Consider the following 25,773-nt stretch of genomic DNA (forward strand, 5'->3'; position numbering starts at 1 on the left):
ATGTTTACTTGTTTTCTTATGGAATACATATCCAATTTTTACTATAAGTGGACTACGGCGTACTTAACCTCAGCTATCGGTTTACAGCCCAAAATGGTCTGGAATCCGGTGTACCAAAGGGAGTGGGCAGGGGAAACCCTACTGATGTTAGTGTTGGTAATTCTGATGATGGAGACGTTAGCGGTTGTGATGTTAATACTGACAACTTTAGCGCTGGTGACGTTAATGTTTAAAACGTAAATTTTGATAGTGTGGATGATGACGACGTTAGCGCTTATGTGATCATAATGATGGCGAAGGCGTAGGGGTGTTGACGCTGCGGTTTGACACGTTAAAGATGGTTACTTTGATGTCGGAAACGTTAAAATTAGTGGTGTTGATATGCAACGATACAATGGTGATACATTAACTGACACTAAAGAAGCTACAATTGATGTCGAAAATGCTGAGCATTTCTGACGCCAATTCAGAAACAGTTTTCAAGGAATCAAAGTTTGATATGATGATGTAAATTCCGAAGACGTTAATTGTGTTGATTTTGATGCTGCCATAATCGAATAGCGATGGTGGCGTAAATGTTTTTTTGTAATATAAGTGGTAGCTTAAATTTGAAGCTGACAACGTCAGCGGTGGTGACGTTCATCCTGAAGACTGAAGCAGTGATGATGTTAGTTTGAACTTATAATTTCTATTACATCGATTGTGAAGAAAAATATATTAACTAATGCTTAGTCACTCTCGATAAAGATGTTGTGCAGTGAGGTATTATGTTGAGGGGAATCTGGCTTGGTGACCACCAACCAAATTCACATGAGTCCAGACCGGCGATCAAACCTGGGTCTCCTTATTTAGAAGCGAGTGCTCTCACCTCTACGCTAACGTGGCATCCCAATTGGTGATGTTGATAGTGGTAACGAATGTTAGCGGTGGTAAGGCAACAACTACTGGAGACGTTAGCGATGTTGACATAGAGTTTGAGTTGGCGGCGTTGATGTGGGGGACACAAGCATTGATATAGTTGATGTTGGCGACGCTAGCTGTGTTGACGTTGCTGCTGACGGAGTTAACGGAGATAAAGTTAAAAGGAAGAGTTTGAAACTGACGAATAATTTGAATTGATGTTTATACTTACGATTTAATATGCGATGACTTTGATACAGGAGACATTAGTGGTGATGACGTTGATACTGACGTCATCAGTGTCGGTAACGTTAATATTGCCAGCGATAGCATATTGCCATTGGTATATTTTTGCTGGAGACGGTAGCGGTGGTGACATTGATTTTTGAGATGTCAGTGTTATTGTCGTTGATTATAAATAGGTTAGTGGAGATGGCATGGATACTGAGGTAGTTGGCATTGGTGACTTTTTTTACTGACGGCGTTAGTAATGGTGGCTTTGGTTTTGAGAATGTAAGCATTTGTAACCATAGTGATGACTATGTTAGCGTTAATGACATTGATAATGACGAAATTGACGTTGACGACGTTGATGCTGACAATGTAAGCGTTGGTGACGTTATTTTGAGTGACGTTAACAGAAGCAAGGTTTATGATGGAGGCGTGAGCATGTTGGGTTCATGTTAACGTTGGAGATTTTGATCCGTTGAAAACGTAAGCGTTGGTAAAGATGATGCTGAAACCGTCAGTGGTGAGATTGTGTAATTGTGATATCAGTCCATCAGCAGTTATCTCTAAGGAAAAATTGTCCGGTTCAATTTGATTTGTTTTATGAACTGCGACTTCAGAGATGAAAAATAGCTCTTAGACCAATCAATACTTTACCGTTTTGACAGTTACCTAGCAAGCGCTTTTTTACCGAGATGAAAAGTGCTGAAATTTATAATGTCTTAAAAAAATCCCCTTATCTAAAGTGTTTTAACATAACAATCACTAATACGTAGCTAAAACAGCCCATCATTATAACTTACTATGGGGGGTAGCAAAAGGGACAAAAAAGATAGAGGTAAAGTTTGTTCAGAGCTTTATCTTGTAGACTGCATATTTTTCGGACAAGCATTTCGGATCAAATGCTATTAATATGTAAAATAATATAATTTTAATTGAAATATAAGTGAATGCTATAATCTGATTTGAAGATCTGATTTTTCATTGGAAACTGATTTGCTTGTTTGAATTAGACCTTTTTATTGATTCATTAACTTAGCAGCCAAAGATTCATAGCCACAATAATGCGCATTTAGGGAACTTTTTTTTAACCTTTGGATATTCATTTTGATCCCTACACGCCACAAGCTGACTGATCCATACCAATGTAAAATATATTCTTCAACTGTAACTCCGCTAATTTAAGAATGTCCATTTTGAGCTTGACTATTCGAAGAATAAGGAGAGCTATCCTAGTCACCCGAGCGTCGGCGTCAGCGTAACCACTTATGTTCAAGTTTGTGTACCACCTCAAATATTTAAAGTCCATTGACATATGGCTTTAAGACTTTGCACACTTGTTCACCATCATGCCCCCAACCTGTACACAGGAGGAGGTAACTCTATCAAGCATTTTGACAAAATTATGCCTCTTTCTACTTAGAATTTACGTTAACGTTTGCGTACCACCTCAAATATTTTCAAAGTCCATTGACATCTGGCTTTGAAACTTAGCACACTTTTTCACCATCATGCCCCCAACCTGTACACAGGAGGAGATAACTGTATCAAGCATTTTGACAAAATTATGCCCCTTTTTCGACTTAGAATTTATGTTCAAGTTTGCGTACCACCTCAAATATTTTCAAAGTCCATTGACATTTGGCTTTAAAACTAAGCAAGCTTGTTCACCATCATGCCCCCAACCTGTACACAGGAGGAGGTAACTCTGTCAAGCATTTTGATAGAATTATGCCCCTTTTCCACTTAGAATTTACATTAAAATTTGCCTACCAACTAGAATATTTTCCAATTCAATTTATGTAAATATCTCAGCACATCATGAAGTGCATTGAAATCTAATCTAACAGTGATCCATGCATGTTTCGCCAAAACTTTTTAATCCATACACTGAAAAGCGGCGGAATAGTCGAGCGCACTGTCTCTGCGACAGCTCTTGTTTGTTGAAACTATCCCAGAACTGTTCCGTCTATGCTATGTATATACAACAAGTTGCACAATGATAACTTCACCGCCATCTTCAAACAGTTCTTTTTTATAAATGCACCTTTTTTAATTTTCCGCAAGCAGGCACAACTTGTCAGAATATTAAATTATTATTAAATTATAATTCAAAGGCACAACCTCGTCAGAATATTAAATTATTATTGAATTATAATTCAATCACCATGGAATGGTTACCTTTTTTCACAAGATGTAGATAGCAGATTTAAAACTGTATTTATGTCTCCCCCTCTCTGGGGGAGACATATTGTTTTTGCCCTGTCCGTCAGTCCAGTAGTCCGTCAGTCCGTCAGTCCGTACGTCACACTTCGTTTCCGATCGATAACTGGAAAACCGCATGACCTAGGATCACCAAACTTGGTAGGGAGGTTGGTCGTGAGGTGTAGAGGATCCCTATTGTTTTTGGGGTCACTAGGTCAAAGGTCAAGGTCGCGGCGACCCCCAATATAAAAAACATTTCTGCTCAAAATCTTGAGAACGGTTTGACCTAGGTTCACCAAACTTGGTAGGGAGGTTGGTCATGAGGTGTAGAAGATCCCTATTGTTTTTGGGGTCACTAGGTCAAAGGTCAAGGTCGCGGCGACCCCCAATGTAAAAAACATTTCCGCTCAAAATCTTGAGAACGGTTTGACCTAGGTTCACCAAACTTGGTAGGGAGGTTGGTCATGAGGTGAAGAAGATCCCTATTGTTTTTGGGGTCACTAGGTCAAAGGTCAAGGTCGTGGCGACCCCCAATGTAAAAAACATTTCCGCTCAATATCTTGAGAATGGTTTGACCTAGGTTCACCAAACTTGGTAGGGAGGTTGATCATGAGGTTTAGAAAACTCCTATATTTTGGGGGGTCACAAGGTCAAAGGTCAACGTCGCTGTGACCTCTAATGTAAAAAAATATTTCCGTGCAATATCAGGAGAATGCTTTGTTCTTTCCGATCGATAACTGGAAAACCGCATGACCTAGGATCACCAAACTTGGTAGGGAGGTTGGTCGTGAGGTGTAGAGGATCCCTATTGTTTTTGGGGTCACTGGTCAAAGGTCAAGGTCGCGGCGACCCCCAATATAAACAACATTTCTGCTCAAAATCTTGAGAACGGTTTGACCTAGGTTCACCAAACTTGGTAGGGAGGTTGGTCATGAGGTGTAGAAGATCCCTATTGTTTTTGGGGTCACTAGGTCAAAGGTCAAGGTCGCGGCGACCCCCAATGTAAAAAACATTTCCGCTCAAAATCTTGAGAACGGTTTGACCTAGGTTCACCAAACTTGGAAGGGAAGTTGGTCATGAGGTGTAGAAGATCCCTATTGTTTTTGGGGTCACTAGGTCAAAGGTCAAGGTCGCGGCGACCCCCAATGTAAAAAACATTTCCGCTCAATATCTTGAGAATGGTTTGACCTAGGTTCACCAAACTTGGTAGGGAGGTTGATCATGAGGTTTAGAAAACTCCTATATTTTGGGGGGTCACAAGGTCAAAGGTCAACGTCGCTGTGACCTCTAATGTAAAAAAATATTTCCGTGCAATATCAGGAGAATGCTTTGTTCTTTCCGATCGATAACTGGAAAACCGCATGACCTAGGATCACCAAACTTGGTAGGGAGGTTGGTCGTGAGGTGTAGAGGATCCCTATTGTTTTTGGGGTCACTAGGTCAAAGGTCAAGGTCGCGGCGACCCCCAATATAAAAAACATTTCTGCTCAAAATCTTGAGAACGGTTTGACCTAGGTTCACCAAACTTGGTAGGGAGGTTGGTCGTGAGGTGTAGAGGATCCCTATTGTTTTTGGGGTCACTAGGTCAAAGGTCAAGGTCGAGGCGACCCCCAATATAAAAAACATTTCTGCTCAAAATCTTGAGAACGGTTTGACCTAGGTTCACCAAACTTGGTAGGGAGGTTGGTCATGAGGTGTAGAAGATCCCTATTGTTTTTGGGGTCACTAGGTCAAAGGTCAAGGTCGCGGCGACCCCCAATGTAAAAAACATTTCCGCTCAATATCTTGAGAATGGTTTGACCTAGGTTCACCAAACTTGGTAGGGAGGAAGTACAAATTTCATGTCCATCATTGATTATTTCTCACCTACGACCACACAATGGGGGAGACATGCGCTTTTTCAAAAAAGCAATCTCTAGTTATGATTTAAAACTGTATTTATTATATTTGTCGCTACAAAAGCTTTTTCTGTGCTGATGTTACATTTATCAACATGAAATGTTTACATCTATCTTAACTTCATTGTTCTGTTTTAATATATTTTCTTTGTTGTATAATTGTCTTATCCATGTTGAATAAAAAATTTATGTTGTGTGTCTTTTTGAAGATGAGAGAAGGTCAAAGAAATACAAGTCTGATATGGACTTGCATTCGCTGGATGCTGATGAAGACAGCATGGATGTCGACACTGGAGGTAGAATAAAGATCATTTTGTGATTTTTTGAAACTGGAAGTGGATTAAACCTTTTACATAAAGGGTCGGACCCATACCTAATGGCAAAATTCTTCCATATCATGCAAAATTCCCATATTTAAAGCTGCACTCTCACAGATATACCAGTTTTACAACTTTTTCATTGTTGTCTTGGAAAGAGCAAAGATTTGCATAAATATCTGCAAACCAATGATATAAGATTGCTGACAAAAAATCAGATCGTAGATTTTCATATTTCCATTCGAAAATTAATGTTTTATGGCTTAAACCGTTACTAACGGTTCAAGAAAAATGCATAATACATCATTTTATTAACTTAAATATAAACAGCTGTGATCAAAAATTTTGTCAGCAGTCTTATCTAACTGGTTTCCATGGATTTTCGCAAAAATTGAGTTGTTCCAAGACAAAAAATAAAAAAGTTGTCAAAACTTTTAATCTGTGAGAGTTCAGCTTTAACAAGATATATGAATGTACTCCTGAATTTTTCATTCTCATTTTCAAGATTTTGAGCAGCAAGTTCTCATTCCCAAAATGCCTAGAAAAGATCTTTTCACTTTTATTTAACTTATGTTTTTATTAGACAGTTTAGACATGATCTCGGTTGAGGTGTTAAAGTACAAAGATGATCTTCACAAATGATGCTTAATCAGATTATGACCACCTTTGATAATAAATACCCTACTTTGTTAAAAATAATAAATAGAATCAAATTGCATTTTATTTGTCTAAATTCTTACACAAGAGCTTGGCATTCAAATATTTTAACAAGCACTGGTATATAAAACCCAGTATTTGAGCAAAATCTGGAAAGCATGTTACCTCTGCAGTGCTTGCGCTTGTTTTGACAACTGGATTGGTTTTAGTTCAACAGCTGTGAATAGTTGTATCAGAATGGTCCAGAGTCATATGAAATGCAGTAGGCAGTGGTTGAAATAAGCAGTGCTTGTTGAAAAATTGATGGCAAGCACCAGAATAGGGATATGAGCCTGTTCATCCAAGGTCATTCAAGGTCATCCAAGGTCATTCAAGGAGTCAGAAATACTTGGTAACAAGTACATTTAAATGGAAGCCAGAAATTTAAAATTTCCATAAATTTAGATAGACGTTTACCTGATTAAGTTATGCCTATTTATTGATAGTCCCATTAGTAATACCAAATCATAGTATTAAAAGGTTAAACAGTTCACTGTAAATGGTAAAATTTACTTTCAACATGTATTGAAAAACTAGGTGGATTTCTACATTAACTAGCTAGTAGCTAAATTATAAAAAGCAAGAGAATAAATTGGGATAAATGGTTGTTAAAAAACTGTCTCAAACAACTAGGTCGCCAAAAATTGATTGCATCATCATAGAATTGATAATCATCAAGAGGCTATTTATACGAAGAATGTATACATTTGGACATTGGAATTAGGAGTCTTATATCCTTTTTTTTACCATAAAAACTTATGTAAGGCACTTAAAAGTTATGTTTTAATAACATAACAATACACATCGTTGTCATGTATAACCATTGTTCAGTACAACAGTTTACATGTTAATGCTGTGTTAATTCTTTCATACCCCTGATTTTAAACAAAATTTATTTTGATTACCTTATCAATCATTTATAAAAATGTCCAATCGATTTATGATATTTGACCAATTTTTGTATCCCTAGATGGAGTTGTACCTGATGCAGCTAATCTGCACGTGTCAGAGACATCCAAAGAAGACGAGTTTGGGGCTAAGGACTACAGGAAGATCTTGGACCTGAAGCTAGACCATGCTTCTAGGCCACTGTGGGTGGTATGTACAGTTTTACGATATAGTTCTGGGCTCCTTTGCTTACGCTGTTTGCTAATCCTCTGCAACAGTTCATTAAACTTGAAATAGAGTGCAACCTAGGTCCACTCGGCTAGATAAGAGTCAAGCAGGTAATCCATGCCATCTAGGATGAGAATCAGAGGAACACAAGATAGTGCCCTTGTTTGGCTGTTATCCATGGTTGGGCTGTAACCCATGCCATCTAGGATGAGAATCAGAGGAACACAAGATAGTGCCCTTGTTTGGCTGTTATCCATGGTTGGGCTGTAACCCATGGCATCTAGGATGAGAATCAGAGGAACACAAGATAGTGCCCTTGTTTGGCTGTTATCCATGGTTGGGCTGTAACCCATGGCATCTAGGAAGAGAATCAGAGGAACACGAGATAGTGCCCTTATTTGTCTGTTATCCATGGTTGGGCTGTAACCCATGGCATCTAGGATGAGAATCAGAGGAACACGAGATAGTGCCCTGGTTTGGCTGTTATCCATGGTTGGGCTGTAACCCATGGCATCTAGGATGAGAATCAGAGGAACACGAGATAGTGCCCTGGTTTGGCTGTTATCCATGGTTGGGCTGTAACCCATGGTGCCCTGGTTTTGCTGTTATCCATGGTTGGGCTGTAACCCATGGCATCTAGGATGAGAATCAGAGGAACACTAGATAGTGCCCTGGTTTGGCTGTTATCCATGGTTGGGCTGTAACCCATGGCATCTAGGATGAGAATCAGAGGAACACGAGATAGTGCCCTTGTTTGGCTGTTATCCATGGTTGGGCTGTAATCCATGGCATCTAGGATGAGAATCAGAGGCACACAAGAAAATGCCCCGGTTTGGCTGTTATCCTTGGTTGGGCTGTTATCCTTGGTTGGGCTGTAACCCATGGCATGTTAGATGTAATGAGAGGACATGAAATAGTGCCCCTGTCAGATTGTTTGGTAACGTAATGGTTAGTGCACTGTCTTCTCGCCTGGCTGCATTTGAGTTGGGTTAGTGATCACCAAGCCGTACAAGTGTTTTTTTTACGGGTACTCCAGTTTTCCCCACAACGAAAGATTACACTCGTGCGCAACATCGTCCCAACAAGAGTGACTTAGTTATCACAACTTTCTTCATAATTGTTGTAAAATAAATAATGCTTAAACTTTACATGAGTAAACTAATGGTCATAAATCATTGAGAAAATGATGCGCCAATGGCACTCCTTCAAGAGAAAGAAGTTTGGAAAACCTTTATAAACAAGTTTTTTATGAATGATTATCTCATTTAAAATAATTATGTCTGATAGCCCAGGTCTAACTAACTCACTCAGATCCAATTCCTGTATTTTTCAGGCCCCAGATGGACATATCTTCTTGGAAGCTTTCTCTCCGGTTTACAAACATGCACATGACTTCCTCATTGCCATCTCAGAGGTAAACACTTCTCCATTTTATGAATTAATGGAAAGACAAAATAACACTGAAACTGAATGTTTGTGTAACATTTGCATTTACAAATTCTTCAGAATGTTACATATCAGATGGTGAAATATGCTGAAAAAAAGTATCGCATTTAGATGTACCAGTATGAATACAAACTGTCTGTCTGTCCTTGAAACTGACTTTGGCAACTGTAAAATAGTTATCGTTTTCTGACACTTTTTTCATCTTTCATTTTAAAATCAGAATGGCTTCCAGCAAAATGACCTGTTGCGAAATCAACTTCAAAATCATTTTATTGATCTGTTCAAACACTATCATTATTTAAAGATTAAAGGGAGGCAAACTTGAAACACAGTTGGATAAATTATTATAGATATCATAACCAAATACTAAGGAAGCCCTTTTTATGCCCCCACAAAGTGGCGGCATATAGGGTTGCCCTTGTCCGTACGTACGTCTGTCTGTCTGTACGTACGTACGTCCCGAAGATTGTTTCCGATCTTATTCTTGAAAACCGTTTGTCCAATCCTCACCAAACTTTAAACACATGTTTGTGACCATAATATCTTGATCAAGTTCGATAGTCATGGAAATCGCTTTAGTCATTTAGGAGTTACGGCCCTTTTTTGCCAAAAATACTTCAAAAAAATATATGTTTCCAATCTAATTCTTGAAAAGTATGTGTCCAATCCTCACCAAACTTTACATACATGATTGTGACCATAATATCTTGATCAAGTTCGATAGCCATGGAAATCGCTTTTGTCATTTAGGAGTTACGGCCCTTTATTTGCAAAAAAAGACTTGAAAAATACGTCCCGAAGATTGTTTCCGATCTAATTCTTGAAAACTGTTTGTCCAATCCTCACCAAACTTTTAACACATGTTTGTGACCATAATACCTTGATCAAGTTCGATAGCCATGGAAATCGCTTTAATCATTTAGGAGTTAGGGCCCTTTATTTCCCAACAATACTTAAAAAATATCTTATCCGATCTAATTTTTGAAAAGGATTTGCCCTTGTGCAGATTATCCTGAATAATCATTATGGCTTATTTTCTGTGACAAAAAATCGAAGTGGGGGCATCCGTGTCCTATGGACACATTTCTAGTTTCTTCAATATTGACATTGAGAAAAAGCAAAGCGACAATTTGGTATTTCCATAAATAAGGTACCGTACACTGTACATAAATTTTGAATACAAGGGTATTTCTTTATTTCGATATAGGATGTTAGTTATTCTTGCTACAAGTTCCTTTGGATTAATTTAGGAACAGTGACAGTGATTCATACAGAACAGATTTGTATAAGACTTGAATTTATTAACGTGGTTTATACAAAGGGGAGCCAGGCATTTGCATGAAAATTCGCCCTCAAACCTAAATTCCTAATTCCCTCGACATTGTCTTGGGTTAATATGAAATACTCAGTATGTAGAAAACTTACTTAGGGTATTCAATGAAGCTCTGTTATAGAATGGCCTGGGTAACAAGGATACCAAGCCATATCCATGAGTACAAGATGATGGCATACTTCTTGTGTAAGCTGTAGTAACACCAACTTTAGACAAAACATTCTATAACATGACACAAAGTATCTCATTGTCTTTGTTTTCATATATCAGCTTGTGTGATGCACAAGACTTGGTACAAACTGACTATATGTATTTCTTGCATGCAGAATCCTCTTTCGGGCAACTTTTTAATTTAATTTTTAGGTCAGATGGAAACAATTTTACTCCCATTTTACAGCCTGTCAGTTATCCAAACCAAATCCACTGGTTCAAGCTGACTGTTACTCTTTGTAGGTAGTCTCTTTTGGTCAAGAGTATGTTCTTTGGTGAATTGGAAGCTTAGATTATCATAGAATTGTGCTTGTTTGTCTTTCAGCCTGTGTGTCGCCCTAGCCACATTCATGAATACAAGCTGACTGCCTACTCCTTGTATGCAGCCGTCTCTGTGGGCCTGGAGACAAGAGATATCATTGAGTACCTGCGACGATTGTGTAAAACCACCCTGCCTTCAGGCATTGAGGAGTTTATCAAGGTACAAATGTTTAGCTCATGTGTTTTTATAAGAAAACAAGAATCACGGTATTATGCCAGCCATGGTATCGTCATCGTGCAATAACTCAGAACCAAGAGTAATAAAATTGTTTCAACTAGGTAATGAAAAACTGCAAAAACTAGATTGAGAACAAGTAACAAACACAAAACAATAGACCACCTTACTCTTGGTAGCTTAACTTCAATCTGTATCCTTAATTGTATAAGTTACCTAGAATTGGTCTTGTCTGATCAATTATTTTAGAGGCTTTTTTTCAATAATCACCAAATTTGGTCAGAGGCTTGATAACCAGCCTTGTCACCTCAGTCACTCCAGAGTTGTAACATATTGGCACAAACTATCTTTACAGTGTTCGCTCTCTAAATTTTGCTTAATGTACAACCACTTATCACCAAACTTGGTGACCTTAAATTGGAACTGGAATATTTTGTGACAGTTGGCACTCTTGATGGCATTAGGAACGCAACTAAGTATTGGCAATAAAACAGCTGAAATAATAACCACGTTTTGCAATTGATATGCTTGACACTGGCCAACAGCTTTGTTTTCTAAAATAGAATTTTGCAACTGAACAAGGAATGAATTTTTGATGTTTCATTCAGCTGTGTACATTGAGTGGATGTTTTCATTTCAGCTGTGTGCATTGAGTTGATGTTTTCATTTCAGCTGTGTACATTGAGTGGATGTTTTCATTTCAGCTGTGTACATTGAGTTGATGTTTTCATTTCAGCTGTGTACATTGAGTTGATGTTTTCATTTCAGCTGTGTACATTGAGTGGATGTTTTCATTTCAGCTGCTTTCATTGAGTGGATGTTTTCATTTTAGCTGTGTACATTGAGTGGATGTTTTCATTTCAGCTGTGTACATTGAGTTGATGTTTTCATTTCAGCTGTGTACATTGAGTTGATGTTTTCATTTCAGCTGTGTACATTGAGTGGATGTTTTCATTTCAGCTGTGTACATTGAGTTGATGTTTTCATTTCAGCTGTGTACATTGAGTTGATGTTTTCATTTCAGCTGTGTACATTGAGTTGATGTTTTCATTCCAGTGGGTACATTGAGTTGATGTTTTCATTTCAGCTGTGTACATTGAGTGGATGTTTTCATTTCAGCTGTGTACATTGAGTTGATGTTTTCATTTCAGCTGTGTACATTGAGTGGATGTTTTCATTTCAGCTGTGTACATTGAGTGGATGTTTTCATTTCAGCTGTGTACATTGAGTGGATGTTTTCATTTCAGCTGTGTACATTGAGTGGATGTTTTCATTTCAGCTGTGTACATTGAGTGGATGTTTTCATTTCAGCTGTGTACATTGAGTGGATGTTTTCATTTCAGCTGTGTACATTGAGTGGATGTTTTCATTTCAGCTGTGTACATTGAGTGGATGTTTTCATTTCAGCTGTGTACATTGAGTGGATGTTTTCATTTCAGCTGTGTACATTGAGTGGATGTTTTCATTTCAGCTGTGTACATTGAGTGGATGTTTTCATTTCAGCTGTGTACATTGAGTTGATGTTTTCATTTCAGCTGTGTACATTGAGTGGATGTTTTCATTTCAGCTGTGTACATTGAGTGGATGTTTTCATTTCAGCTGTGTACATTGAGTGGATGTTTTCATTTCAGCTGTGTATATTGAGTGGATGTTTTCATTTCAGCTGTGTATATTGAGTGGATGTTTTCATTTCAGCTGTGTACATTGAGTGGATGTTTTCATTTCAGCTGTGTACATTGAGTGGATGTTTTCATTCCAGCTGTGTACATTGAGTGGATGTTTTCATTTCAGCTGTGTACATTGAGTGGATGTTTTCATTTCAGCTGTGTACATTGAGTGGATGTTTTCATTTCAGCTGTGTACATTGAGTGGATGTTTTCATTTCAGCTGTGTACATTGAGTGGATGTTTTCATTTCAGCTGTGTACATTGAGTGGATGTTTTCATTTCAGCTGTGTACATTGAGTGGATGTTTTCATTTCAGCTGTGTACATTGAGTGGATGTTTTCATTTCAGCTGTGTACATTGAGTGGATGTTTTCATTTCAGCTGTGTACATTGAGTGGATGTTTTCATTTCAGCTGCTTTCATTGAGTGGATGTTTTCATTTCAGCTGTGTACATTGAGTGGATGTTTTCATTTCAGCTGTGTACATTGAGTGGATGTTTTCATTTCAGCTGTGTACATTGAGTGGATGTTTTCATTTCAGCTGTGTACATTGAGTTGATGTTTTCATTTCAGCTGTGTATATTGAGTGGATGTTTTCATTTCAGCTGTGTACATTGAGTGGATGTTTTCATTTCAGCTGTGTACATTGAGTGGATGTTTTCATTTCAGCTGTGTACATTGAGTGGATGTTTTCATTTCAGCTGTGTACATTGAGTGGATGTTTTCATTTCAGCTGTGTACATTGAGTGGATGTTTTCATTTCAGCTGTGTACATTGAGTGGATGTTTTCATTTCAGCTGTGTACATTGAGTGGATGTTTTCATTTCAGCTGTGTACATTGAGTGGATGTTTTCATTTCAGCTGTGTACATTGAGTTGATGTTTTCATTTCAGCTGTGTACATTGAGTGGATGTTTTCATTTCAGCTGTGTACATTGAGTGGATGTTTTCATTTCAGCTGTGTACATTGAGTGGATGTTTTCATTTCAGCTGTGTACATTGAGTGGATGTTTTCATTTCAGCTGTGTATATTGAGTGGATGTTTTCATTTCAGCTGTGTACATTGAGTGGATGTTTTCATTTCAGCTGTGTACATTGAGTGGATGTTTTCATTTCAGCTGTGTATATTGAGTGGATGTTTTCATTTCAGCTGGGTACATTGAGTGGATGTTTTCATTTCAGCTGGGTACATTGAGTGGATGTTTTCATTCCAGTGGGTACATTGAGTTGATGTTTTCATTCCAGCTGTGTACATTGAGTTGATGTTTTCATTTCAGCTGTGTACATTGAGTTGATGTTTTCATTTCAGCTGTGTACATTGAGTTGATGTTTTCATTCCAGTGGGTACATTGAGTTGATGTTTTCATTCCAGCTGTGTACATTGAGTTGATGTTTTCATTTCAGCTGTGTACATTGAGTTGATGTTTTCATTTCAGCTGTGTACATTGAGTTGATGTTTTCATTCCAGTGGGTACATTGAGTTGATGTTTTCATTTCAGCTGTGTACATTGAGTTGATGTTTTCATTTCAGCTGTGTACATTGAGTTGATGTTTTCATTTCAGCTGTGTACATTGAGTTGATGTTTTCATTCCAGTGGGTACATTGAGTTGATGTTTTCATTTCAGCTGTGTACATTGAGTTGATGTTTTCATTCCAGCTGTGTACATTGAGTTATGGGAAGGTGAAGCTGGTGTTGAAACATAACAAATACTTTGTGGAGAGTCAACATCCAGTGAGTAACATTTTGTTTGGCACAGTTAATGAACTTTACAATAGACCGTACACAATTTCTCTGCCTAGAATATGATTAAAATGATTGTCCACTTACTAATTATCATGTTAATGGATTTGGAATAAACGTTTCCGTTCCATTTTATCCGTGTGCAATAAACATAGCATTCAGTTTTTATCTGATATTTCTCTTGCATATTATTTATACCAGCCTTTGATCTGCAGAAAAGAAGTTAGTACTTCTTATCAACATCATCTTGCATTTTTTTCTTTCTGAATATGTATAATTTTTAAGTTACACAATTATTCAGATCAATGCATACACATGTATAACAAACATATATTTTGACTGATAAACCTTTAACTACTTACTTAATAATGCATTTATGGAAAATATCATACTGATAACAAGATTGTAACCGAGTTTTTAATTGCTGAAAATGCAAAAATATTAAATGATTGGTGAATGCCAAAAGATTTACTGTGATCTACTATGATCTCAAATGGTAGAAATACTGTGTTTTATGCACATTTCTTTCAAATTAAAATAGGTGTCCTTCATTAGAATCATTGTTTTTCAACATTTATTCATCCTTTTTGGAATAATGAAACAATAGTATTAGTTGTGGTAAATCTTAAGTGGGAGTAAGAGTGCATCTTTAAAAAGACTAAAACAAAAGGATTTGATGTTATTAACAAAACTTATGCTTGTTTGTAAGAAGGGTACCTTAACCCTTACACAAAACTTTCAATATATTTTCAGGAAGTTATACAAAAGATGCTGAAAGATCCTGTTATTCAAGAATGTAGATACAGGCCTGAGATTGAGGAGGGTACCGACACAGTCGCTGGGGACAAACTGTTAGAGGAGAGTGTCGCTAAATCTGCCACCATACAGGTAATGTATATGTGTGGGTTCTGCATTTATGTAAATACAGGCATCCATTAGAAAAAGTACAAACAATTGATGTAGAAGCACATTATCATGCAGCTGATTTTGTATAACTATCTGTGCACTTAGAATGATGGCCATATGCATTTTGTTGTGCGATGATCCATATCTGTAATTTTGAGTTGGTGCTTCAACAAACAGTGAATTTACATTGAAATTTTAATTTTTAATTTTTATGAAGTGTTTATAATCAGATTAAACATTCTGCTTTATGAATAAAATATGTTTCATTGGTATTCAGTGATGTCGGCTTGCATAAGTTTATCCATTGTCATATGCAAATAAATAGGTCAAATATATTAACATGAGACTTGGTATGAATGTTGCAGTAAAACTAAACACATAACATACCTAACAAGAGTAATTTTCAGTTACGTCTCTTTTTGATAAAAGTAAAGATAAAGACTGCTACTTTTTCCTAGCTCATACAAGAACTTAATTGGCTATAAATTCTGATTGCCTATATCTGATTGCCCATTAAAAATCTGTGAAATAGTTTTGTAAGCCGAATCTTTAAATATCATTTTTTTCAAAACTGATAAGTGCCCAGGGCCTTTGAGAGAAAATGGGAAATAAACGGAAAATATTGAAATTATTATGGAAATATATTTTCTGTTACAGTTTAACATGCCATCTGTGAATGGCCAACTTTCAGCCAGTGCCAGCAGCTCCCAACTTTCAATCTCCCAACCTGGCCCGTCTGGTGAAAATGGGGAAAAAACGGGAAATGCGGAAAGCGGGAAGGAAGAGGTCCCACTGGATATTTTTGACTACTATGACAAGATGGACAATGATGATGAAGACGGTGAAGATTTGAAGACAGTATCATTTGAAGTAAAGCAGGATATGATTGAAGACATTCAAAAAAGGTAAGAGTTTTGTTCTGAATGATTTTCTTTTGTAAAGTTTTGAACTTTCAGGTACCTGTGGTAAGAAAGATTTGGATAACTTAGCAAAGTCTGACAATATTTTTTTCAATTCTGTATGGTTTAAGATTGGCAACTCCATTATTCTATATTAATATTATTGATATTTCTGTAAGTTTGATAATTACGGCGAATTTTAAGCCATTGCAAAGTTTCTACGGTAATTCACACATCTTTGTTCAGTGGTTTTGAGAGAGACAGTTATCTTTCATTATCATTATGATAATCCATCTTTTAGTAGCTTGAAGATTACTGCTTCTGGCGTCAACATCCACGGCATCATCATCTATTGCGTTGTCATTGTCTTTCATGGTGTCAAAGTTTTGTTCCTGATCAATAACTTTTGAACAACGTGGTGTAGTGTCTTCAAACTTAGTGGGCACATTGGTCATGGCTGGTAGATGGCCTATAAATATTTTGGGGTCAATAGGTCATGTTGACTTACTTGAAAAATGATTGGCACCTTTGATCAATAACTTTTGATTGATTTGTTTCAGAGTCTTCAAACTTGGTGGGCACATTGGTCATGGTCAGCTGATGGCCCCTTTATGTGGTCAATAGGTCATAAACCACCAAAAAAACCCACATTGATCTTGACTTTAAAATCATGGGCACATTTGACGGGCCACAATCTGATTTATGGAATTGTAGTGGTCATGTTGCATACAATTTCTTGGCTCATAACGTGAAGACATTTGAGTAAAGAAATAGTTTCTCTATGAAGCTTGATTTATTGCATTTAATGTTTGTTTTAAAAGCTGATATTGGTAATACCTGGCTCCTTGGAAATATTCATTCAAAGTTGTCTTGTATTCTCGATTCCAGGTGTATAGAACTTGAATACCCTCTGCTGGCAGAGTATGACTTCAGGAATGACACTATCAACCCTAATATAGAGTAAGTTACATATATCTCAGGCTAAGAAAAAATCATCTAGAGTTTCTTGGGCACATCATTTTAGAAAGTGGGAAAGTATAAATTATGGGATTAAAATAATTCATGTAAAAATGATAAAACAGTTTTTGTTTTACATAATACAATCAGAATTTATGTGATTGATCTAGTGATAATTTCTTGAAAACATTTCTCACTAAAATTTTCATTTTGGGCTGAAAAAGGGAGAAAAATTATTTGTGGTCGAAGTTTTATTGTTTTGTCTTTGGCAATATTAAAATTACAAAGTCAAGGATATCAGATACCATTCCATGATTCGTGTAATTTTATCAAATCATTTACAAACAGAATAGATCTGAAGCCCTCCACAGTATTACGACCATACCAAGAGAAGAGCCTGCGTAAAATGTTTGGGAATGGAAGAGCACGATCAGGAGTTATCGTCTTGCCTTGTGGGGCGGGAAAAACCCTGGTCGGAGTTACGGCTGCTTGTACGGTCAGAAAGCGGTGTCTGTGTCTCGCGACATCAGGTGTCGCTGTGGAACAATGGAGGTCACAGGTGAGTGTGTCTGTATTAATGTAAATATCAGGAGTTCTGATACAAATTTTCACTGACATTGACAATAAGACAGTGTTAGACTTTTGAAACTTTTATTGTGAATAGCCATACTAACACCCTGCTTATATACTATTATACATGTGGCTAGCATGGCTTCTCTGCTGATAGGAATTTAAAACATGGTGACCACTAAGTTCATGTTCTTGAATAATTAAGTAAATGGTTTGTTTATTCCTAGCATTTCCACTTGTTTGTGATGCTAAATGGTTGGTTTATGTATTCCAGTTTAAGATGTGGTCCACGGCTGATGACAGTATGATCTGTAGATTTACATCTGATGCTAAAGACAAGCCTATAGGTATTTTTCCACAGGGTTTATATTAGGTGGTTTATGACTTTATATAAAGAGGAAAAAGGGTTCATATGAAGTGGGGTTCATACAAAGTGGGAAGTGACTCAATTGTAAGAGAAAGCATAAGTTTTAAATTTGTATGACTATAATAGCCAGTCGGCCTATCAGTTTAAACTATGTATACAAGATTAGAACCGATGAAAAGTCATTGAAACCATTTCATTAATGTTTATTATACCCCAAAATGTTGGCATATAATATTTGCACTATCTGCTCGTCCATGTGTCTGTCCATTTCAAAACTCTGTCCTATTGTTTTCGGAGTCTGAATATCACAAGGTTCTTAAAATGCCTTGATTCAATCATCTTCCACATGTTTCTGACAAAGCGGTGCTCAGGGGGCTCAATATGTGCCAAACATCTCTTTTGACTTTCAGGTAGTTCAATATGTATCAGCACTTACTCCATGTTGGCTCACAGCACAAAGCGATCGTGGGAGGCGGAGAAGGTCATGGAGTGGATGAAAAGTCAGGAGTGGGGAATCATGATCCTTGATGGTTAGTATTTGATATAATGTTAAATGTTGGCCCTTTATACAGATGGAACAGAGTTTGGAGTTGATGCAGATGGGTTATTATGATACTTCGTGGATAGATTGATGCTGTGTTGATTTGGTATCTGAATATGTGGCTGAATTTAAATCGTGATATAAAACAATAATATGTTGCTAAATTAATGTTTAAAATACTTATCCACATCTTGATGTACAAGTAGTTTCTGTTTGTAGAAAGCGTTTAAGGCTCATTCATTTTTCAAAGAACTACTGTCTTGCTTCATTGTCATCAGTGTGTGACCTTAGCCATAAATAAATAAAAAATTTAAGATAAAATAAATTAAAAATTGGTGCACGATTCACATGAGACCATATGCACATGTATATAAAGCAATACCCATAACTCTTGATTTCAATTTTTTTTACTTATGTGGCTGTTTCGATTGATAAAAACAACAGATGAGAAAACGCGGTTGCTTAGCAGCGCACTCCTTAAGACAAATGGTTCCAATGCCAAAGTCACGTTTAGGGGTCAAAGTTCAGGCATATATGTTAAATTGGAATCCTGTTGGACTGCTTAAATCATATCTTACCACTGCAAGCCCTGACTTGTATCTACTTTACATTCCTTTTACAGAGGTACAGACAATACCAGCAAAGATGTTCCGTCGTGTTCTCACCATCGTAAATGCCCACTGTAAACTTGGCTTGACGGCCACCCTAGTCAGAGAGGACGATAAAATCGCTGATCTCAATTTTCTCATTGGTCCGAAACTTTACGAGGCAAACTGGATGGAACTGCAGAACCTGGGATTCATTGCTAGAGTGCAGTGTGCCGAGGTTAAGAATTCATTGTTATACAATCATGAACCTAAATTTTGAAATAAGATATTTATGTCACACAAAAACAAGGAAACCAATTATTAAAAAAAATCAACCATAAATTGACATATGCTGACAGCAAAGGTTAACGTTTAATTTTGAAAATTTACATAGCAAATGGCACAGCCATGCATGTAATAAATTAAGTTATGCAAGTCATTTCTTAAAATTAAAACTCTCATTAAAATCATACTCCCATGTGGCAAATTGACAAAAAGTTGTAAGTAATTTTGTTTGAATGTTTGTTTCAGGTGTGGTGTCCCATGACTCCAGAGTTCTACAGAGAATACCTCACAACAAAACAACAGAGGAAACTGGTATGTGGTTACAAGTGTTTACAACATTATTTCTAGCTCGTCTGGTTTTCCAAGAAATATTATCATAGCCTTGTTGGCCTTTTTTTTGTGAAAAAACTTGGCCATAAGTCAAAAACATTCAAGATATTTAAATGTAACTTGTACACATAATGCGCTTCACTGATTTATCAAGTTAAATAAGTTTCACATACTGTTTTACAAGTGAAATAAATTTCAAATACTGATTTGCGAAATGAATTTAGTTTCCAGTACTGTTTTTGTAAGTGAAATAAGTTTCACATATTGTTTTATTAAGCGAAATAAGTTTCAAACACTGTTTAAAAATACATTTGTTGCTCCATTAACTTTTTTTATTATCTTTCAATGCGAATATGCTATCATTGTAAAACAAATGATGATTTTTTCCCTATTTTCCCTATGTCATCAATGAATATATTTTGAGTAGTATTATTATATTAAAAGGTATGATTTCTTGTTTTCAGTTGCTGTATGGTATGAATCCCAACAAGTTCCGAGCCTGCCAGTATCTCATTCGATACCATGAAAGAAGAAATGACAAAATCATCGTGTTCTCAGATAATGTGTTTGCCCTGAAGAACTACGCAATTAAGCTGAACAAGTAAGACTTGATGGAGATTGTGTAACATCACAGCATATGAAACAGTTGAACTTGTTTAAGTCTTACATGTACCTTTTTATGTTATCGTTTCATTAATGTACATATTTATTATGTGAGCCAAACCCTTTTCTGTGACACAAAATATGTGAATAATGCACAAGTTTCATTTATTGCATGACCTGTGGATATGCACCTCAGTGAAAGCAGGATTATTAAATGCACGCTGGTTTACAGTTTAAGAGATTATTAAGTTCAGGTTACCATAGTCATAAAGTCAGGAGTGAGAGATTTCAATTTCAGACTTGCCTACAGTTGTTAAGATAGTTTTTTTTATGGAATTAACAAATAAAAATTGTTGATAGAACATTGAAATTGATGAAAATGGCCTTGGAAAAAGCATTCACAGGGGTCTCATTCCTTAAACCCTGCTTTGGGCCTGAATATCTCATACTCGTACATATATTTTCAAAATTTTAAGGTATTGTAACTTCTGTCTATTTTTATCCCTGCTATATAGTTCGCCGGTATTCGAATTCGAACACCAGCATGACCCATAGAAGCATAGGAAGTCGTACAGCATAAACTCATTTTGATGTTTGTCTATTTTTAGACCTTATCTGTATGGTCCAACCTCCCAGGGTGAGAGACTCCAGATTCTACAGAACTTCCAACATAACCCAAAAGTCAACACCATCTTTGTCTCAAAGGTAAAGCAGTCAATGCTACATTTAAATGTTTTGTACGGTGTCCTATGTATGACTCACCACTGACAGCACCAAACAGACATCAACATGTATTGTACAAAAGAAGGATTTAATCGAACAAAACACATTGTCCAATATTCTCTATACTTTATATGTATTGCATAAGATATTTTGTAAATATGATTTAAAACAATAGATTATGTAATTTCCAAAATGAAATATTTCATAAACTATTGAAAATATTATTTGTATTAATAGATTATGTAATTTCCAAATAGAATATTTCTTTTCAATATTGGCAATCAGCCAAGACATGAATATATGTAGTGGACACCTTCTTTGGCCTGCCAAAATCCCTTCAGCTTGAGCGCATATTGAGAGCACCTTAATTTACATGTAATGATGTTTATGCAAGTTTGACATACAATTATCCCCCTTTGTCTGCATATCAGGTAGCGGACACCTCCTTTGACCTGCCAGAAGCCAATGTGCTGATTCAGATCTCCGCACATGGTGGATCCCGCAGACAAGAGGCACAGAGACTGGGGCGTATCCTCAGAGCCAAGAAAGGTAGACGCAGATTTTAACTAGTGTTTGTTACCTTTCCCACAACCCATGTATATTAAGTGTTGGTCAGTCTGTTGATAAATAGTTTTTGTTTACAATATATTTCAGAATTCAGAAAGAACTTGTACATGTTGGCTGTATAGGAGCATGTAGGACTTCTCAAGGATACATTTACATCCAGATACCGTAGTTGCTTTGCTAAATTGTTAAGTTTATGTCACTTTCAGGTGCGGTGGCGGAGGAGTACAATGCATTTTTCTACTCGCTCGTCTCACAAGACACGATGGAGATGCAGTATTCGCTGAAGAGACAGAGATTTCTGGTGAACCAGGGATACAGTTACAAAGTCATAACTAAACTGGCAGGAATGGAGGAGGTAAGCATATCATAGTTTTTATATCGTAATCATGTATGACATAAACATCACAGAGGTTCCCGGGTTAACTGGTCTTACAGCTTCAAGGTTATAACATTTATAATGTTCTACCTCACCCCTTGAAATCTATGTATAATACATATATAAGTACTGAGGGCAACATTTTGAGCTGTTTCCCTCTGTGGTTACACACTGTCCTACTACTGCTGAAGACACTGCAGTACGATATAAACACAAGGGCTACTGCTATGAGTGAGTCAAATCGCCTTGTCGCTTGGTTTACAAAATGCAGACAGAATGTTTTTTTGTAGCATTTTTTAGAAAATCCCTGTTAAGATCGTTTATGTAGGTACTACATCCTGATACAATAATGATAAAAATCTCACTAGTTTTGCTGAGTATGGAAATATTTTTTTCACTTTCACTTGTCGACAGACTTACAGAATGATTTACTTGCCAAGTAGTAAAACTTATGGTTGACTATATATATAACATTTGTGAAATGGAAAAAATATGTGTGATAACTGTATTAAAATGGTAACAAAAATACTGCAGTATAATGAAAACATTGCCTATAATTATAAGGTTTGGATAAAAATTAAATTTCCCTTTTCCATTAGGAGTCATTCTAGCAGTATGTCATGAGGGAAGAGATAGCAAGGGAGTTCAATACATAATGGGGAAGAAAATGTTTGCTACTCTAGAGAGTTCTATTATTGCACATGGAAAGCTTGCCAAATTTTTGCATACTTTGATAGCAGCTTGAGGTAGAAGTCATTCAAATGAAAGTTACTCGTTGGAAGAAAATCTGTTTAAGGGTAGATAAATCAACCAAGGCCTTTGATCCACTTTCAAGGAGAAGCTATGGATCGAAAGAAGAGCAGCCTCGGATCAAGAGTAGCAGGGGAGTTTATCTCGGGGAAATATGTGTAATAGGTGTTAAATTCAAGAATTTTGTATCTTATTTTCCAGGAGGAGTTATTCTATGGCACAAAAGAAGAGCAGGCCAAAGTTTTACACATGGTAATAGCAGCTTCAGATCAAGACGCCGAGGAAGAGAGAGTAGCCGGAGAGTTAGTTCCAGGAGGAAAATCTGCGGTAGGGGAAATTATTATTTTGTGATTCCAAGACTGAATTTATTTTAAAGTTTGCTTAACTAGTAATAGGTTATATATGAATACCACATACCAGTGTATGTAACAGTTTCCTCACCACCTACCCAAATGATTACTCATGATATCAATCTGAAATCATACAAAACAAAATTATTTGCACTTTGAATCAATTTATTTGAATAGCATAACAGGAACAGCTACATTCATCAACAGTTAGGGACTTATAAGGGTCTTGTGAGGGACTTATGTAGGTTTTGTGAGGGACATAGATTGAAAGTGTTCCAAATTGTGTTTGGGATCAGACCAGATATTTACTCTTGATTATTGAAGATTAAAACCCAATCAATGATCGATAAATAATCAAATAATCAAATATTTTTATTTGTTTACAAACATGTTAAATTGGCCTTGTTTTTATAACGCTATATTTCTTGCGTATTTTCTGAGGGAAATGGTCTAAAACTACAATAATCAATTAATCACCGAATATTTGTTGTTCTCACCACTATTCTTGTAAAAGGGTATAACTGGTTTATTTCCCTTATTGTAGCTGTTGTTATTAAATTTTCCTGCATTTCCTTCAGTTTGGTCGGAAGGTTGGCAGTATGAGCTCGATGTCCGGCGCCGATGATGCCACATACATGGAATTCTCCAGGAAATCCAACAAACATCTTCACCCACTTTTCAAAAAGTTCCGAAAATGATGGGTTCAATATATTTTGGCTAGGACAGCTAGGAACATTCAGTGGAATTAAACATTCAGTGACGTTTTATGCTAACTACGGTACTCAACATTTGAAGAACATGCAGATCGGTTTATGGATTTTAAGATTTCTGAAATTCATTATTTTCAAATTATCCTTTTCTTGGTCGCAGACGCATAAATTATCCGAATTTGATAATTTTGACATTTTTGATTAGTTAACATATTGATCTGTTAGGGGGACACATATTGTATTTCAGAGATGGGGTTTTGTGAACAATCTTACAAGGAATATAAATGTGAATTTGTTAAGAATACTGTGCTATCTTTAGCCATTTAACTTATGCATTTAATTGTAAATATAATGGATCATAGCCAGAGATCTAATGTCACAAAGCTATTGTATGTTTATACCCTTTTGTAAAAAAGGCCCAGATCTATTTTGCATGGTAACTGTTTTTTGCCTTGAAAAATGTCTCATTTTGCTGGAAATATGATAAAACCATACTTTGTAACTGATTATGAATTGACTGGAATCAGTTACTTGTTGAATAAATTGTAAAATTACAATTTGTTTTAACTCTTACACAAGCATCGCCATTCCATCTTATTATCCTAAGTTTCTACAAGACACATCAAGATTTTGAAAACATATGCATAGTTGAAAACATATGCATACCGGTAGTTGAAGTGTTAATTATTCTATGAAAACAAATTGAACAACAGTATGACACATATATGATCGCCGAGTTTGAGGAGATAGCTAAAAGCTAATATATTACCTCTAATTGTAAACCATTTGCTTGCTATATAAAAAAATGCCTATGTCAATACAAGTACTGGTAAGCGGTTATAAAGAATAAAGTTATTAAAGAAGAATGTTACATGACTGATGTCCATTAAAACAGGAGATCCAGATTTTCCCAGGCGTGCATTGTGTAAGTGGTTAGCTTGAGAGTGCTATAAAGACAACTCTAATGTGAAGGTTCAATACAAGAGACCCATTTGCATATCCCGTGGTAGGAATTTTGCAGTGTCTTGGAGAGCACTCTTTGTTAACATGTTGCATAGAAAATTTTCAGTGAAAATATACTGTTCAAACAAATGTGGACTAGGGCATGATTTAACATTCCTCTTTTAGTATTAGTTAACTCATTCTATTATAGAACAGAAAGTGCATTTGGCAAACGGTTCATTGCTTAATTGAGCAGACCTGAATGGCGCTCTTCCTGCCCACCTGAGACCTGAGTGGCGCTCTTCCTGCCCACCTCAGAGACCTGAATGGCACTCTTCCTGTCAACCTCAGAGACCTGAATGGCGCTATTCCTGCCCACCTCAGAGACCTGAATGGCGCTCTTCCTGCCAACCTCAGACACCTGAATGGCACTCTTCCTGCCCACCTCAGAGACCTGAATGGCGCTCTTCCTGCCCACCTCATAGACCTGAATGGTGCTCTTCCTGCCCAACTTAGAGACCTGAATGGTGCTATTCCTGCCCACCTCAGAGACCTTAATGGCACTCTTCCTGCCCACCTCAAGAGACTAGAATTGCGCTCTTCCTGCCAACCTCAGAGACTAGAATTTCGCTCTTCCTGCCAACCTCAGAGACCTGAATGGTGCTCTTCCTGCCCACCTCATAGACCTGAGTTGCGCTCTTCCTACCCACCTCATAGACCTGAATGGTGCTCTTCCTGCCCACCTCATAGACCTGAATGGTGCTCTTCCTGCCCACCTCAGAGACCTGAATGGCGCTCTTCCTGCCCACCTCAGAGACCTGAGTGGCGCTCTACCTATGTTTCCCTGGCTGACTGGTGTTCATTCCCGCAGTTAGGCAATGTGTGTCCGTATGTGCCTCAGGTTTTCAACTAGTTTTATTCAAATTGTGATAAAACTTCACAGAAGAAAAAGCGGCATGGAAAGGTGTTACAAAGTACTAGTCCTCTCACCTCGATGGTATAAATGTTCATTCCACTGGGCACCTGAGCACACGACTGATCAGTTTTGGTCAGTGGTT

General features: G+C 37.0%; 2 protein-coding genes across 2 annotated transcripts; both read left to right on the plus strand.

Annotated features, from left to right (window-relative positions):
* Positions 1 to 1,814: 1,814 nt before the first annotated feature.
* LOC128237840 (general transcription and DNA repair factor IIH helicase subunit XPB-like) lies at positions 1,815 to 24,330 on the plus strand. Its single transcript, XM_052953422.1, has 20 exons — positions 1,815 to 1,966; positions 5,441 to 5,527; positions 7,215 to 7,342; positions 8,694 to 8,774; positions 10,675 to 10,830; positions 14,169 to 14,243; positions 15,006 to 15,140; positions 15,816 to 16,063; positions 16,946 to 17,017; positions 17,363 to 17,573; positions 17,859 to 17,931; positions 18,362 to 18,481; positions 19,115 to 19,317; positions 19,611 to 19,676; positions 20,159 to 20,295; positions 20,906 to 21,002; positions 21,452 to 21,569; positions 21,794 to 21,942; positions 22,915 to 23,040; positions 23,642 to 24,330. Exons 1-20 carry the CDS (start codon positions 1,933 to 1,935, stop codon positions 23,759 to 23,761), a joined length of 2,436 nt encoding a protein of 811 aa, XP_052809382.1. The 5' UTR covers positions 1,815 to 1,932; the 3' UTR covers positions 23,762 to 24,330.
* On the plus strand, positions 24,125 to 25,628 carry LOC128228244 (snake venom metalloprotease inhibitor 02A10-like). The gene is made up of 2 exons (XM_052939425.1): positions 24,125 to 24,162; positions 25,034 to 25,628. The coding sequence occupies exons 1-2, from the start codon at positions 24,125 to 24,127 to the stop codon at positions 25,626 to 25,628; spliced, it is 633 nt and encodes a 210-aa protein (XP_052795385.1).
* The last annotated feature ends 145 nt before the right edge of the window (positions 25,629 to 25,773 follow it).

The sequence above is a fragment of the Mya arenaria genome, chromosome 1 (genome assembly GCF_026914265.1).
Source record: "Mya arenaria isolate MELC-2E11 chromosome 1, ASM2691426v1".
Taxonomy (NCBI): domain Eukaryota; kingdom Metazoa; phylum Mollusca; class Bivalvia; order Myida; family Myidae; genus Mya; species Mya arenaria.

What these genes read in the sequence shown, in the direction of transcription:
- LOC128237840 (XM_052953422.1), top strand. Translation starts at nt 1,933, where the DNA reads ATGGGGGGTAGCAAAAGGGACAAAAAAGATAGAG. An exon ending in CATGGATGTCGACACTGGAG is followed by an intron (nt 5,528 to 7,214) that starts GTAGAATAAAGA and finishes TTGTATCCCTAG; the next exon opens with ATGGAGTTGTACCTGATGCA. An exon ending in AACTGGCAGGAATGGAGGAG is followed by an intron (nt 21,943 to 22,914) that starts GTAAGCATATCA and finishes CTTATTTTCCAG; the next exon opens with GAGGAGTTATTCTATGGCAC.
- LOC128228244 (XM_052939425.1), top strand. Translation starts at nt 24,125, where the DNA reads ATGGATCATAGCCAGAGATCTAATGTCACAAAGCTATT. An exon ending in TCTAATGTCACAAAGCTATT is followed by an intron (nt 24,163 to 25,033) that starts GTATGTTTATAC and finishes TGCCCACCTCAG; the next exon opens with AGACCTGAATGGCACTCTTC.